Source organism: Hibiscus syriacus, unplaced genomic scaffold (assembly GCF_006381635.1).
Source record: "Hibiscus syriacus cultivar Baekdansim isolate YM2019G1 unplaced genomic scaffold, ASM638163v2 tig00111061_pilon, whole genome shotgun sequence".
Lineage (NCBI taxonomy): Eukaryota > Viridiplantae > Streptophyta > Magnoliopsida > Malvales > Malvaceae > Hibiscus > Hibiscus syriacus.
In genome coordinates, this window is record NW_024062967.1 from 75,494 (window position 1) to 92,487 (window position 16,994).

At 36.3% G+C, this 16,994-nt stretch overlaps 1 protein-coding gene and 1 long non-coding RNA gene across 2 annotated transcripts; both read right to left on the bottom strand.

Moving 5' to 3' along the window:
* Positions 1-6,085: 6,085 nt before the first annotated feature.
* Positions 6,086-6,518, bottom strand: LOC120151586. The gene is made up of 3 exons (XR_005518629.1): positions 6,435-6,518; positions 6,275-6,341; positions 6,086-6,184 (listed from the first exon to the last, which is right to left on the bottom strand). It is a non-coding gene; the product is annotated as an uncharacterized LOC120151586 (long non-coding RNA).
* Positions 6,519-6,566: 48 nt separating this feature from the next.
* On the bottom strand, positions 6,567-13,742 carry LOC120151607 (phenylalanine--tRNA ligase alpha subunit, cytoplasmic-like). The gene is made up of 8 exons (XM_039164001.1): positions 13,419-13,742; positions 13,361-13,382; positions 12,802-12,907; positions 12,674-12,730; positions 12,545-12,600; positions 12,166-12,256; positions 6,661-6,738; positions 6,567-6,602 (listed from the first exon to the last, which is right to left on the bottom strand). Exons 3-8 carry the CDS (start codon positions 12,823-12,825, stop codon positions 6,567-6,569), a joined length of 342 nt encoding a protein of 113 aa, XP_039019932.1. The 5' UTR covers positions 12,826-12,907; positions 13,361-13,382; positions 13,419-13,742.
* Positions 13,743-16,994: the final 3,252 nt, after the last annotated feature.

Genomic DNA, 16,994 nt, shown 5'->3' on the forward strand with positions numbered 1-16,994 from the left:
AACCAAAATCGCAACGCGAAATGAAAATCGCAACGACAGAATCGCAATGCGAAATGAAAATCGCAACGAAAGAATCGCAACGCGAAATGAAAATCGCAATGCGATTTTGGTTTCGCGTTGCGATCTTGTCGTTGCGATTTTGGTTTCGCGTTGCGATTCTGTCGTTGCGATTTTCATTTCGCGTTGCGATTTTGGTTTCGCGTTGCGATTTTAAGTTTCGTGTTGCGAAAGTAAACTATTTCTTCTTCTGCAAATTGAAACTTGAATGGATAAATTTACTTTCAACCAAAAGACAAAACAAAGACAAATACTATTTCACAGTGTTAAAGAATACACAGTTTAGCAGAATTGGCAGCAACCGAACAAATTTACTTTCAACCAAAAGACAAAACAAAGACAAATATATTTCACAGTGTTAAAGAATACACAGTTTAGCAGAATTGGCAGCAACCGAACAAATTTACTTTCAACCAAAAGACAAAACAAAGACAAATACTATTTCACAGTGTTAAAGAATACACAGTTTAGCAGAATTGGCAGCAACCGAACAAATTTACTTTCAACCAAAAGACAAAACAAAGACAAATATATTTCACAGTGTTAAAGAATATACAGTTTAGCAGAATTGGCAGCAACCGAACAAATTTACTTTCAACCAAAAGACAAAACAAAGACAAATACTATTTCACAGTGTTAAAGAATACACAGTTTAGCAGAATTGGCAGCAACCGAATAAATTTACTAAGCAATCTAAGTGAAATGGCTAATCTAAGTGAAATTACGAGTAAATTTATCATTAAGTTAAATATGGAAAATCTTAAACTTACCTCGTTGCGTAGAGTATGAACCTCATTCTGCAACGATACTATCATCTCACGTAGAGCGGCAACCTCACCACGTAAAGTTGACACCTCCACACGCCATGCACCATCGTTATCGCGTAGAGTACCGATCTCCTCACGCAAGGCATTGACCTCATCACGTAACTCCCTTGACTCATCCCGTTGAGGTGGAGGTGGAGAACAGGGAGATAGGAGTCGTGGCATCTTTGCCGGTCGCCTATCATGAGGTGATGGTGGAGAAGAGGCTCGATGATGTGACGGGATAGGTGATGGCTCTCGTTCTAGAGATGTATAGTCGGGTCGATCGGGTGATGGCTCTAGGTGAGGTGATGGCTCTCGAATTGGAGGAAGTGGATGTTGCTCATCATCCGTGCCATCAAAAAATTCTGACTAGCTTGCCACCAATCAGTGGCAAGCTCTTCCTCCGTGGGTGTCAGTCTTTGTAATGGAATGTTGGCCTCCTAAAATATAAAAACTCAAACAAAGTTAAACGTCTACTATTAATAACTTGTTTTATATTATATGAAAGTATTTGTGTTAACTTACATTATTTATTGTGGCATATGGTATTAAGTCTTCCCAATCCAACAGAGTTTTCCTCTTCCAGGAAATAGCCCTGGGAATATCATTTGACGTTTTATTGCATATGTACGCATGCTGGGGAAAGCCTCGAATATCCAAATCTACAAACAATATAATAACAAAATTAGTAATTGTTAAATAATTAATTATAATTTTAGAAACATTATATAGAAATTCTTACCTTAAAGGCCCAAACAAAGCCTGACAAAGTGTATTTGGACCCATCGCCCCGCAAACTTTTGCGGTCATCAAAGGCAGACGACAACTTAGTCCAGGTAGCTTTCCATATATACGAACCCCACGGAAACAGATTCCATGCATTCAGGTCCTCTACCAATATTATTAGCTCCCGATGAATAGGTTGTCTGGCCTCTCTGCCTAAAAAGCCGGCATACACAAGTAGTAGAAGGCATACTCGGACAACATCGACGTCTTCCATCCGAGTGAAACCAGCTTTCTTATTAAATAATTTCTTCAGGTCGTCGACATGTAGGTTCGGCTTCTCCATTGACTCATCCGGAAAAACCCGGGATAACCATGATGGGCGGCGATATGACGAGTGTACCGGCCTACATCATCGTGTCCGAATCGTAGACCAGTGATTAAGCAGAACTCCTTCCGCCCAAAGCAAGTATACGCTGGTGGAAAATGAAACCATATCTCTTCCTCACCACGTTGTATACTGTCGGGTAGATTTGATGTCATGGTCTGAAGCCACAAATGGGTCAAATTAGCATCTCCACCCGGATGCTGTACTCTCAGCCATGGCCCGAAGCAGGTTTCCTCAAACAATTGTCTTTGAGCAGGTGAAAGCTTCTTTGCAATTGTAGTGGCCAGGCTGACTTTATTTCTCAAGGTCAATTGAGTCGAAAAAAATTTCTACAAAAACAATAAACATACCAAGTTAGATATACCAAAAACTACACTGTGAAGATATACCAAAACAATAAACATAAAAGTAGTAGTTTATTCTTGAAACTAAAATTTGCAACACTGTTTTGTCTTTTGGTTGAAATGAAAATCGCAACGAGAGAATCGCAACGCGAGATGACAATCGCAACGAGAGAATCGCAACGCGAAATGAAAATCGCAACGAGAGAATCGCAACGCGAAATGAAAATCGCAATGCGATTTTGGTTTCGCGTTGCGATTCTCTCGTTGCGATTTTCATTTCGCGTTGCGATTCTCTCGTTGCGACAGTCATTCTCTCGTTGCGATTTTCATTTATCTCGTTGCGACTCTTCTGCAAATTGAAACTTGAATGGATTGCATTACTTCAACCAAAAGACAGAACAAAGACAAAGACAAATACTAACTTGAAAATCGCAACGAGAGAATAGCAACGCGAAATGAAAATCGCAACGACAGAATCGTAACGCGAAATGAAATCTAAGTGAAACGGTTAATCTATTATTGAAATGACCAGTAAACTTATCATCAGTTTCAATATGAAAAACCTACAATAATGCAAACATTTCAAAATAAAAATAATTAAAAAAACTAACCCTCGGAGGTTGATTTTCCATTTCTGAATATTGTGAGGATTTCTGACCGTGAATGGTTGTGAGGGATTTCGCCGGAGATGGGGACGGAAATCTTCGGAGATGGGGACGGATTTCTTCGCCGTAGAGAGTGAGAGATGGAGATGGGACTGAGTTGTGATTTTAGGTTTTAGGTTATGAGTTGCGATTACGGGATTTTGTCTTAATATTCTTTTTGTAATTTGAAAATAAAATACGCGTAGCGATTATAATGGCGCTTTAAATATCGCGTTGCGATTTACGGATACGCGTTGCGATTTTATGTATTATCGTTGCGATTTACGGATACGCGTTGCGATATACGGATACGCATTGCGATTTACCCATACGCGTTGCGATTTACGGATACACGTTGCGATTTACGGATACGCGTTGCGATTTATGTGTTCGCGTTGCGATTTTCATATTCGCATTGCGATTATGGAAAATCGCAATGCGAATTTGTACTATCGCATCGCGATTTTCAAGAATCGCGTTGCGATTTTGGAAACTGATTTGCGATTCTGGAAACTGATTTGCGATTCTGGGGATCGCGTTGCGATTTTTATTTCGCGTTGCGATTTTGTTGGTCATTTTGGCAAATCCAAAAAAAGTTGGTTAAAATCGTATATTATAACTTTTTTTTTGTCACTGAGGCGATTTTCTCTACTTAAAATATTAAACCTAACTTAATCTTAAACTGAACCCTCATCAGCCGCTCACTCTATTCCCCCTCTACTCTCTCCCTCACGCTAATCTTCTTCCCAAACCCACGTAGCCCTCTTCTTCTACTTCCTTCCACGGCGCCACTCTCCTCCTCTACAACTCTCTACTGGTCGAGACACTCATAAATGAGTGCCTAGAAGTCCCAAACCGACCCTCAACTCTCCGATTTCCATTCGTTCTTCTCGACCGAGACAAGAGAACCAAACTCATCAATCGCTGCATACCAACGCCTGTTATGACAGGAAAACTTCTAAAGCCTAACGGAACCAACAAACTCACATGCAAAGCCTACAAACGGCGACCCAGGGAAACCGTCCCTTTCTTAACCCCTACGTTTTGACTAATTTGGCGACGAGGGGACCGACCCCGAAGGTAAACGATCTTTTCTTTGTACTCTATATTTTAATCTTTTTTATGTTTGGAACAAAGAAAGTTAATGAACGAAAAAACTTTTGAAAGGCTAAATATATTGCCTTGAAAATGATTTTAAAAATAAAGAAAATGTTACTGCAAAGAATAATGAAGAAAGAAAACCTTGAGGAATGGTATATGGATGCTAAGGAAAATACTGTCTCTATTGTTTTCGAATGGAAGAAAAGAATATTTCCCCGTTTACAGTTTGTTTTCCCCCAATTCGATTACAATTGTTGTCTCCCTTCCATACATTTTGTTTGGCTTTTTTATAGCCATTTTACATTGATTTTTACATATATAAAAATACCACTTGATATGTGTGATGATGTTTTTTGTTCTTTTGCGGGAGCAGCTGGCAGGGGCGGTGGTTGTGCGCAAATTTCTTGCGGGAAACACGGGATTGTAGGGGGTTGGTGTTGAAATGTGATAGTGGGGAGAAAAATTGGTGCTTACAAGGTGTGATTCCCATTTTCCATATAAGATGGATTCAAAGGTTTATAATGCATATGTGGCTTGTATAAGATTTAAAGGTGTGATGTACTAGCAAGACACGAACCATGCATGCAAATTGCAGAAGAAATAATTTCAAATCAATCGCACCCGCAACTACTCTTAATGCGCCAACGGACCGTCGTCGAGGCCTAGTTTGTTCATATTGAAGTTTGTTTCGTATATTTTAATCGTATCGTGTCCGTAATTTTAATTTTTTTTTTTAAATAGTATCAAATTTAGTCCCTTATAGATGATTTTTGAGTTATGTAATTTGAGACTTGGGAGAGGTATAAAATTTATTTTGGGTGTTGTGATATGGTAACAAGAAAAATGTTAATTATAGATCGGTATGTTTTATTCATGGTACAAACTGATTCTACTGTTGGGAGAGTCAGTGGAGACCAAAGCAGGATATGGTGTGGGCCAAGATTATTACGTTCTTTATGCTGATCTTGTCCAGTTGTTTTAGTTAAAGTGCTCAGTAAAAGTCAATGTCGGCTTCATGTCTGCTTGCTTCTTTTCTAACATTATATAGTTTCTTCTAACAAAAAAAAATTGTATATTCTCTATATTTCATTTTCTTTTTGGGTAAACTATATTCGTAGTGGTTATTTTTAAGTTTTGAAACATTTCAATACATACATTGAACTTTAGTTTTACGTTTAATTAAAACAAATTGAACAGTAAATCGATAGAAACATGTTTAATAACTAACCGTGTTTTACCTTTCTTTTATGTCCGTCTTTTTTCCCCTTTGAAGCCTTTTATGCATGTTCAAATTTCTTAGTTCTTAATTATAATAATTATTCGAATGGTTTTATTTTTATTAATCAAACAAATAGAATATTTGGGGTCATTCATGCACACCACAATCTTCGGTTGTCCTCTTGCCACCATTGAATCCTTCAATCTTCATCTTAACCACTGCACCACGAGGACGAAAACGATCACCTCCTGAAGAAAAAATCCTAGAAACCTCGGTGGTGTCGATCGGAGTCGAGGAAAAAAACCGAGAAACCGAAAGTCGATCATAACGGTAGCGTTTCAACAATTTACGAGTAACAAATATAAAAAACTGCAGTTAACCAAACCAAAACAAATTCCATTTGTTATTGAAAAAGTACAGCTGCAATGTGTATTAGTGTATCCTTGGTTCAATTACGAAAAATAATCAACACGCTGACAAGAATATCCCGTAATCTAATTAATTCCAAGTCGGCAGATCGGGTTCCGTTTGATGAGACTGAGGTCCACCTGCAATAACAACCATACATTATCCGTCGGAAAATAACCGCTATGCAGCAAGGAAGACGAAATTCGGCGTACGTATCAGTACCTTGTGTCCAAAGAGGTCCCTAATGTTATCGATTCCATAGAGTATCATAGTCGGTCTATGTCAAGGAAACAAAAATGAATGTCAATACGTTGTTCAGACAACTCATAATGCCGGACTATATAAGTTATTAATTTCTTGGTTCTTACCTTTCGAGGGAAAGGCCCCAAGCAATCACACGAACATCCTCCGGTAATCCCATTGGAAGCAACATCTCGGGTCAGAACATACCGGAGTTGGCAATTTCAACCCATTTCTTCAGGCCTTCATGGTAACTGGTACAAACAAGAATGAACCATCAAATCTATATTTACCTAACAGGTAACAAGTAAAAGAACCGTTTAGAGAAATATGCAATGTATCACCTGAATATCTCCATGTTGGGTTCGGTATATGGATTGTAAGCGCGCTTGAAACGAAGCTTGGACATTCCTGAAACAGATTATAGAATCAAGATTGCGCGCATTTTCAATGATGCTGCGACGAAACTTGATTTCATGTGGAATGACGGGCGAGAACCATTACCTAATCGTGAGAAGAAGTCATTCAGGACACTGATCAAGTCACCAAGAGTAAGGCCCCGGTCACATACCAAACCTAAAGCCAAAGTGATGTGAAACATTAGATGCGTTTCAAAAGAAACACAAATCAGATGATTCAGAGTTGAAATAACAACAATGTTGCAAATATGAACTCGAAATTTTGGGTAAAAAAGACAACACCATTGCAAATGCATACAGCTTATTAATACCTTCAATCTGATGAAACTCCGCAAGATGCCTTCGGTCCACAGATTCATAGAGAAATACCTTTTGGGAGAAAATGGTTGCTGGAGATGAGATCATAAAACAAGTGAATATTGACATTCACAGAAATATTAATTATTAATTATGCTATCAAAATAAACAAGCTACTGTTGGGAAGTTGAGAGTTAGTTAGTTTGTTAATTAGTTAGCAGTTAATTGAAAGTCAATTAGTATGTTAACTGACTAATTTGAATTGTATATAAATGGAGTGTACTGAAATGGTTAATAATAGAGTTGAGGTATTTTTTCCACACGTGTTTTACATGGTATCAGAGGAAAAGTCTCGTGTGGCTCGACCTTTTCTGATTTTTCCCTCTTTTTGCACTGATTCATCTTCTCTTCTTTCTTTGTTTCCATGGCACGCACCCTCTCTACCTTCATCCGTCGGATACGCCTGGGACTGTTCTGGTCTCACATCAGTTAACGGGAATTGAGAATTATAATCTCTAGAGCCGCTCGATTCGTATTGCGTTGCTAGCGAAGAACAAGTTAGGGTTCGTCGACGGTGAATGTGCTCGGGGTAATTTCGCTGAACTCTTGCAACCGCAGTGGGATCGGTGTAACACAATCGTTTTGTCATGTATTTTGAACACAGTAAGTGATGATCTCTCGGCGGGATTGGTGTTCGCTTCCACTGCAGCACTTGTTTGGAAGGATCTGAAGGAGCGCTTCAGCAAGGTTGATGGGTCACAAATTTTTTTCTTACATCGAGAGATTGCTCTCTTTACTCAGGGTGATTCGTCCGTTTCCACCTATTATTCGCGGCTGAAATTGCTTTGGGATGAATACAGTGCATTAGTTCCTGTATCTTCCTGTACCTGCGTTGATTCCTCGCAAGCCTTGAATCATGCTCTTCAACAACGATTGTTTCAGTTTCTAATGAGGCTGAATGAGACATATTCTGCGATTCGAAGCCAGATTCTTCTTCTGGATCCTCTTCCTTCGGTTAATCGGGCGTATTCGATGGTGGTTCAGGAGGAGTCACAGAGATATTTTTCCTCCGGCGTTTCTCCTCTTTCTGATGCGACGACTATGTACTCCAATTCCTCTAATCCTCGTCGTGGCAGATTCAATGGAGTTTGTGATTTTTGCAAAATTCGTGGCCATAAACGGGAGCAGTGTTATCGGCTCAATGGCTTCCCTCCTGAGTTCAAATTCACAAAGGCAAAGAAGTCTTCTTCTGCCATAGTGGCTAACTCTGAGCAGAGTGATACCCGTTCTGAGTCTTCCCCTGTGACTGCTCCGTTGGCACCGATGTTTACAACGGACCAGTATAACCGCTTGCTGGAGCTCCTCAACAAGGATGTTCATGATTCTGGTGATGTTGCTGCTGCCAACTTTGCAGGTATGATTCATAGTGGTTTACCTACTTCTGAACGTAATTTCATTATTTGGATTCTTGACACTGGTTCCACAGACCATATGTTGTCTAGCTTTGAATGCTTGAGCAACCCTGTTGCATGTACCTCACGATATGTTCATCTCCCGAATGGTAAAACCATGCCTATAACACATACTGGTTCTTATTGGTTTGATTCTTCTCATTGTTTATGAAATGTACTATATGTCCCTTCCTTTACTCACAATTTATTATATGTTTCCAAACTGACAGTTGACTTAAATTGTGATGTTCAGTTTTATCCTGATTTTTGTGTCTTTCAGGATCTCTTCAGTGGCAAGATGCTGGGGATTGGTAAGAAACAAGGGGGCTTGTACATTCTTCATTCTTTTGGTTCTTTTCTTAGTTTTGCTTCTAAGGTACCTTTCAATGTTAAAACTCATTGTGTGTCCTCTATTAATAATAAAACTTCCATTTGGCATTCTCGCTTAGGACATGCTTCTTTTCTCAAATTGCATCATATGTCATTAGGTGACTGTAAATTGGATTCATCTGTTATTCATTCTTGCTCAGTTTGTCCTTTAGCTAAACAAGCTCGGTTGCCTTTCCCAATAAGTCAATCTCGATCTAGTCTTCCTTTTCATCTGATTCATATGGACTTGTGGGGTCCATACAGAATTTCTACTCATAGTGGTTATAGGTTTTTTCTGACAATTGTTGATGATTGTACAAGAATGACCTGGGTCTATTTACTGAAACTAAAGTCTGATGCCATTGTCTCTTTAAAGAAGTTTTTTTTCTTTGGTCCTTACTCAATTTGAAGCTTTTATAAAAATCATTCGTAGTGATAATGGGTCTGAATTTTTCAGCAAAGACTGTGTGTCTCTTTTCTCTTCTCTTGGTATTGTTCATCAGTCCTCTTGTGTTGATACTCCTCGGCAAAATGGGTTAGCTGAAATGAAGCATAAACATTTATTAGAAGTAGCTCGTGCCCTTCAGTTTCAGTCTAGGGTGCCTATTAAGTTTTGGGGAGAGTGTGTTTTAGCTGTTTGTTACATAATTAATAGGCTTCCTTCTGCTGTTCTTGGTTGGAAATCTCCATATGAAATGTTTCATCATAAGCCACCTTCTTTGTTACATTTAAAGGTCTTTGGTTGCTTGGGTTATGCTACTGAAACTAAACCTCGTGATAATTTTTTTCCTAGAGCTATTCCTTCGGTTTTTATGGGATACTCAGAAACACAAAAGGGTTATTTGATGTTCAGTCTTGTTTCTAAGACTTTTTTTGTTAGTAGAGATGTAAGGTTTCATGAGGATTCATTTCCTTTTCATTCACCTGAGTTGTCTTCCAGGCTATTTCCTTCTCAACCTGTTATACCTGATTCAGAATTTTTTGTCACTGACCTATCTGTGACAGATATGTCTTTAGTCCATAATAATCCTTCCAATTTATCTCAGCAGTCTCAATCTAGTCCTAGTGTTGGTGATCAAGTGTCTCCTACATCTGTAACTTCTCATTCTTCTAATGTTCATATTGATCCGGTTGTTCGGAGGTCCTCCAGAGTGTCTAAGCCTCCGTTGTGGTTAAATGAGTATGTTTCTTTCCAATCATCCACTTCTAGCAATTATCCCATCTCAAATCATATTTCTTATTCTCATATTCCATTTTCCACTCAATCTTTTCTCTCTTTCACTTCTATTATTGAACCTACTAGTTATAATAATGCCATTAAAGATCATTTATGGTTCACTGCCATGCAAGAGGAGATTCAAGCATTAGAGTTAAACAATACTTGGTCTGTCTTTCCTTTTCCACCGGGTAAGGTTCCCATTGGATGCAAGTGGGTGTATAAGGTCAAGTTTAGGTCCAATGGTGAGATTGAGCGTTACAAGGCACGTTTGGTTGCGAAGGGGTATAATCAGCGCAAAGGTGTGGATTTTGTTGAGACCTTCTCTCCTGTTGCTAAACTTGTCACGCTACGGACAGTTTTAGCAATTGCCTCTTTACAATGTTGGCCATTGTTTCAAATGGATGTACATAATGACTTTCTTCAAGGCAATTTGTTTGAGGAGGTATATATGGAGCTGCCTCAAGGAGTCTGCAGCCAGGGGGAGAACATGGTGTGCAGGCTGCAGAAGTCTATTTATGGCCTAAAACAAGCATCTAGGCAGTGGAACATGAGGTTGACTGAAGCCTTGGTTGCTGCTGGATATAGCCAAAGTAAGTTTTATTACTCACTTTTTACGAAAAAAGAAGGAACAAATATAGTGGTCATGCTTATATATGTTGATGACTTGTTGATTACTGGAAATAGTGCTGCCATGATAGAAGAGTTGAAAGCAATCTTGCATGCTAGTTTCAAGATGAAGGATATAGGAAAACTTAAGTATTTTCTTGGGTTTGAGATACTTAGATCTAGAGAAGGAATTTTGTTGAACCAAATGAAGTATGCACTAGAGTTAATAGAAGAAACATGATTAGGAGGTGCTAAACCAGTTTGCACTCCTATGGAACAGAATGTAAAACTTACTTCTACTGGCTATGATTCTGGTCTGATTGAAAATTGTAAAGAAAAGTTAGATGATGAAGTGTTGCAGGGTGATAAAGAAGTTTTCCAGAGATTGATAGGAAGATTGATTTATCTCACTCATACAAGACCATATATTACCTTTGTGGTGCACCTTTTGAGTCAGTTTATGCAACAACCAAAAAGATCACACTTGGAAGCTGCTCTTCGAGTGGTGAGGTATATTAAAAAGAATCATGGTCAAGGAATTTTGCTGTCCTCTACAGGAGAATGTCAACTAACAGCCTTTTGTGATGCTGACTGGGCAGCTTGTTTAATGACAAGGAGATCAGTTACCGGTTTCTGTGTTAAACTAGGAGATTCATTAATCTCTTGGAAATCAAAAAGACAAAATACAATAGCAAAGTCATCAGCAGAGGTAGAGTACAGAAGCATGGCGATGGTGGCAGCTGAAATTGTTTGGCTAAGAGGTCTGTTATTAGAACAGGGTGTAAAGGATCTTCAACCGACCAGACTTTACTGTGATAGCAAGGCAGCATTGCAAATTGCAGCAAACCCAGTCTTTCATGAGAGGACAAAGCATATAGAAATAGACTGCCATTTTATCCGAGAAAAATTCAAGAAGGAGCGATCAGCACAGCTTATGTTCCAACAGCAAATCAATTAGCAGATGTCCTAACCAAAGCCTTGGGAGCTCAGCAACATGAATATTTAATTTCCAAGTTGGGAGTCAAAGATGTCTTTGGACTGCCAACTTGAGGGGGAGTGTTGGGAAGTTGAGAGTTAGTTAGTTTGTTAATTAATTAGCAGTTAGTTGGAAGTCGGTTAGTATGTTAACTGACTAATTTGAATTGTATATAAATGAAGTGTACTGAAATGGTTAATAATAGAGTTGAGGTATTTTTTCCACTCGTGTTTTACAGCTACCTATAAAGGCAAGGCGTAAAGCTTTCAAATATACCCTGGAAAAGTAAAAGTTTAAGCGCAAAGCTCGGAAAAGTAATGGCTTTTGAGTTTGTGAAAAGCAGTTGACTGAAAGTGGTTACAATACATCTAACTAGAGAGATGCAAAGCACTAAGAAAATCGAACCTTTGCAAGAGCATAAAGCATTCTAGTGGAGACGGCAGTTGTATGAGTATGCAACAGGTTTTTGTTAGCTTCCTCTCTTTTCCAGTCATACATATATCTTCAGAAATATGCATTAAAAAGTTTGTTAATCTCGTGGTTATGGAATATGGAAGAAAGATTATCGGAACAAGGAAAGCATCAGATTCATGGACGCCCTTCACCAATTCAACATAATCCTCCGGCAAATCCCCTGTGGTGGACGGCGCTGCAGGTGAATGCTTCAGATAAGTATCAAAAGAAAAGTTAAAAAGTTGTGTTAGGAATTCCATTTTAAGTAACTTCAACAAAATTATTCCATCTCACGACAAATTTTATTTGCAATTACAAATTATATTAAAACAAAAAAATGTTCATAAGATTAATTATGTTTAAACTACTGAAAAGCCTTTGTTTTTAATGGTTACACATTTTCTGAAAGCTAAACAAAGTTGATAAATCATCAGTCCTATCTTACCTTGAGTAATGGGTGAAGATGGCCAGATTCAGCAGGTAGTCCTTTAGCATTAAAGTTATACTCTTTGAACTCTAATTCCTTCCATTCAACCCTAAAAGACAGAAACCATATAAATTATCAGTACAAGAAACCTCCTCAAGAGCAAAGCACACTGGTTAAGGTGTTTAGATGGATACTTATAATGTCTACGACATAACTCTGTAGATTGTCTCGAGTCAAATCGGTAGCAACTTTCTTTCTTTTCGGGGCATAGTTAGGTCCTTTTCTCACCGAGTAACCCTTCCATGTCCTAAAACGGAAAGTATCCGCAATGTGAATAAAAATACACCTACAGGAAGAAAAAAGATAGAAAGCACAAGCAAGGGACTGGAATGATTACTGTGCAACGATAAGCTTCCTTGCTTTAAGTGAGTTAATACCCCCTTTGCCAATTCCCTACAGTAAGACACTGACTTTAATCAGTAAATTAATATAAACCAATAGCATAAACATAAAAACGATGACATACCTGTCCACTTTGTACTCTAATAAGCAAATCCTTAATCTTGTCTTCAACATGTTGAACCTACACCAAAACAAAACTGGGGAGATAAATAGCATAATCAAATAAAAAGACGAGGATTCATAAACGATTACCTTTTTGGAAACTTGCTTTCCCATTTCGACCCAGTTGTTTTTACCAGCTTGTGAGCAACCAATTTTGAAAATCGAAGGGTCTAGCTTTTTTTGTACCAATGCAAGTAGAGGTAAGAGTTTCCGTACTTAAAAAATCGAATTTTTTCCACTCAACTTATTGTTAAAAAGTTCGACTTGATTCGACTCAACTCATAATCTTGTAAACACGAATCGACTCAAAACAATTTAAATTCGAATTGAGTTATAAAATAGAACTCAAATAAATTAATTTTTTAATAATTAATATATTGATTTTTAAATTTGAATTGAATCCTCAACTCTACAAGATATTTGTATATTGTACATGGATATAGAAATATCATTTAAACTAAAATTTAATATTATAATTATTTACAATTGAATTTAAAAAACTCAAACAAATCAATTTGAATTTCATAAACTCCAACTGATTCGAAAAGTTTCAAATAAAATCTTTCAATTTGAATAACTCAAAAAAAAATTACTCAGTAAGTCGAATATTTACTACCAAATGCAAGGTTCAAAAAATTACATGTTAACATAGCTTAGCTTACGAAAAACTTAAGGAACATTTCTGTAAGATACAAATCCCAATATTCGAAGACTCGGAATTGAGAATGGATTAGAAATTGGAGAAAGCCACTGGGCTGAAGTTCATCTTTAGGAATGGTGCCATCGGGAGGGATGGCTAAGAAGAGTTGGACTTCGGGAGATCGTTGGGCGGCGTATTTTTGACCCTCTTCGGTGAGGACCCAAGTTCCCCTTTTGATGTCATGGGCATCGATGTAATGGAAGCCGTGCAGGCTCTTGATGACATTGACGAGTTCGTTGTGTTGGAGACCGTGTTGAGTTGCGAACTGTTCCGAGTTTGGGATCTCTTCGTGGGTAGACAAGTAGCTTAGTATGGCGTCCTCCGCCATTAAATGCTGCTGTGTTTTTTCAGCTATGCTCTTTAGTTTTGGTCTTCCTGTTGTAACCGGGTGTTATGCTGTGAGACACTTAAAATAAAGTTAATAAACTAATGTGATCGATAAAAAAAATTACAAGTTAAAAGAGCGCTATATAATTTATAATTTAAAATCGGAGTTTATTTGTTTGATTAACGTTTTAGTATAATGTTATAGAATAGTAAATTAACATAAAGGTAAATGTTATGAATACAAAACATAATAGGTTGTGCAAAAATGTATTGCTATGGAGTCATTTAATTTCCTACGATAAGAAAGTTAAAAATTGAAAACTTTAAAAACATATATAACAAAAACGGTTGCTCCCTATAATGTCTTTAAGTAAAAAAGAATGTTGTAATTTGGAATCTTAATATTTTGAATAATAAAATGAGTTGTACCTAAAATGTTATCAGAGTTTAAACTGATAGAGACTTTTAATTTCTCACGATAAGAAAATAAGTTAAAAGCTTAAAATGTTATGAATATGTATAATAAATACGGTTGCGCCTAATAATATCATAGTTCACTAAGAAACAAGTTGCGATTTGTAATGTTAATATTTTTATTAATAAAATAGGTTGCGTTGAAGAATGTCATAGTTCAATAAAAAAAACATGTTACAATCTGGAATATTACTATCTATAATAATAAAATGGGTTGGACCTAAAATATTATCAAAGTTTAAGCTGATAGAGCCTTGGAGTTTCCACGATAAAAAAATAAGTTAAAAGCTTAAAATGTTATAATAACTACAGTTGCACCCAATAATGTCATGGTTCACTAAGAAATAGATTGCGATATGTGATGTTAATATTTCTATTAGTAAAATAGGTTCCAACTATGAATGTCATGGTTTTGAAGAAAGCATGTTGCAACCACGAATCTTAATATTTTTAATAATAAAATGGTTTGCGCCTAAAATATTATCAAAGTTTAAGCTGATAGAGCCTTAGATTTTCCCATGATAAGAAAATAAGGTAAAAAGCAGAAAATGTTATGAATATATATATAAATAAGGTTGTGCCCAATAAAGTCATGGTTCACTAAGAAATAGGTTGCGATCTGTAATTGTCATAACCATTTTTTATAAAACAAGTATTTATTATTTTAAAAAACGATTATGACTTTAATTTTGAAAATTTGGGAATTTTGGATTAATTATAATTAAATTGAAAAGGGAGTCGCCATCGACCTTTGGGTTAGGTAGGTCGAATACCTAAAAACTTCTTTTAAAACAATTTTAAGAAAAATCATTTTTTAGACAAAAGTTGGTTTGCCTCACCAAAGATTCGATTAAATGGATTCGGGTGTCGGTTACGTGTGGGGAAGGGTAAACACCCCCACAATGCCCAAAAACTGGTACTTAACCGCTTACACATTGTCATAAATGGTGGAAATCATAAATCGAATATAAAGTTAAATTATGATTCATTTATTGAAATATAATTAATTTGCTTCAAATTAACTATTTATAGAAAATCCTTTTACACGATAAGTAATATTGAAATTTTCAATCCTTCGTCGGGAAAGCTAATTCAATTATTTCTCATTTTTTAACGAATAGTTTATCCTTATTGATTAAAAAATGAATCAAATATAAATTACAAAATTCAACATTTGCATAAAATAAACAAATAGATGTTTGGAAACGTATGTTGCATCGTTTGAATAAAAACACATTAGTTAGTAAAATAAACTTGATTTCATTTCAAATTTTCATGTCGTTAAAATGACGTATCGGATTGCACCACTTCGATCAAGTGGTACTTTCCACGCTCATTCTACGCATAAATGTTCTTGAAAATAAAAATCGAATATTTCATTCATGAATAAATTGCAATAGAAATAAATGTAATTAATTAAAAATAAAAAATAAAATGTTCACAATAAATGGAACAAAAACATTATTTACATAATACAAATAATTAACTAATGTGTAAAATACACATTCATACAAATGAGTAAAATAAAAATAAGTAAATATTACATACCAAAATAGAAAAACATTTAAGGGGCTAAAATATAATTAATAAAAATTTAAAATATTGAACAATAAATAAAAAAAAGTTAAAGGACCAAAACAACAAATACAACAACTTGATGGACTAAAATAACTAAACAGAAAGTTAAAGGATGAAAATATCAAAAACAAAAAGTTAAATCCCCAAACAGTAATTACGGACACTTAAAGGGCTATAATAGAAAAAACAAAAAGTTAAGGGACCAAAATAGTAAAAATAGAAACCTAAAGGACTAAAATAACCAAAAATAGAAACTTAGGGATTAAAACAGTAATAGTAAAAACTTTAATGGTTAAAACAACAATTACAAATAAAACATAGCCTAGATTGCAAATATTAAATAATACAAGTACTAAAAATGAAAATAGCCCAAAAATAACAATAAGGACTAAAATGAAATAAACAGAAACATAAATGGGCCCAGCGGTAATTAAACCAAAATCAAACTAGTGACTAAAAAGTAACATTTACAAATTTCATGGCCAAATTAGAACATCCACAAAATATCACAACATGTAATAATAGGACTAAAATGTAAGTTAAGAAACATGTGTACTCAAATCGAAATAAAATAAATTTTCATTTAATGTCTAAATAGTACGGTTACAAAACAAGGAGACTAAACATGTTATCATCCCATAACCCAAAACACGTTGAACCCCTCTTTTCCTCAAAACGTCATTGTTCCAAACGTAATATATATGTAAGATTAGGCTGAAAAATCAGTCATCCCTAATTCATTTCTTTAGTTTAAAAACAAGGGAGGAGAGAGAGAGTATTAAACTCTCTCAACTCCTTCAACAGGGAAGGGAGTATTCACCGTCGCCGGCGGTGGCCTACAACGACAGCCGAAAAAAGAAAAACACCCCCAAACCTTCCTTTTACTCTCCCAAACCAAAAAAGAACCCCACTTAGACTAAAAACACCCTAAAATGGTAGATATATAGTTTACATTTCAAAAAAAACACAAATCCGATCACCCCTTCAACTTCCCGGCAAGCAAAGGACGTGGTAAGAACCCTTTTGACTCATCTCTCTTCGAATATTCTTCCTTTCCCTTTCGTTTTTTCTTTTTGTTTTTTCCAAAGTTTTCTTCTCCCTTTTTTTATGAACCCCGAATAATCATCTTTGTTCTTCCCCTCCTCCTTTTTGAGTCTTCCCCTATTGATTTATGGTTACACGTCCTTGTTTGGTGATGGATTTG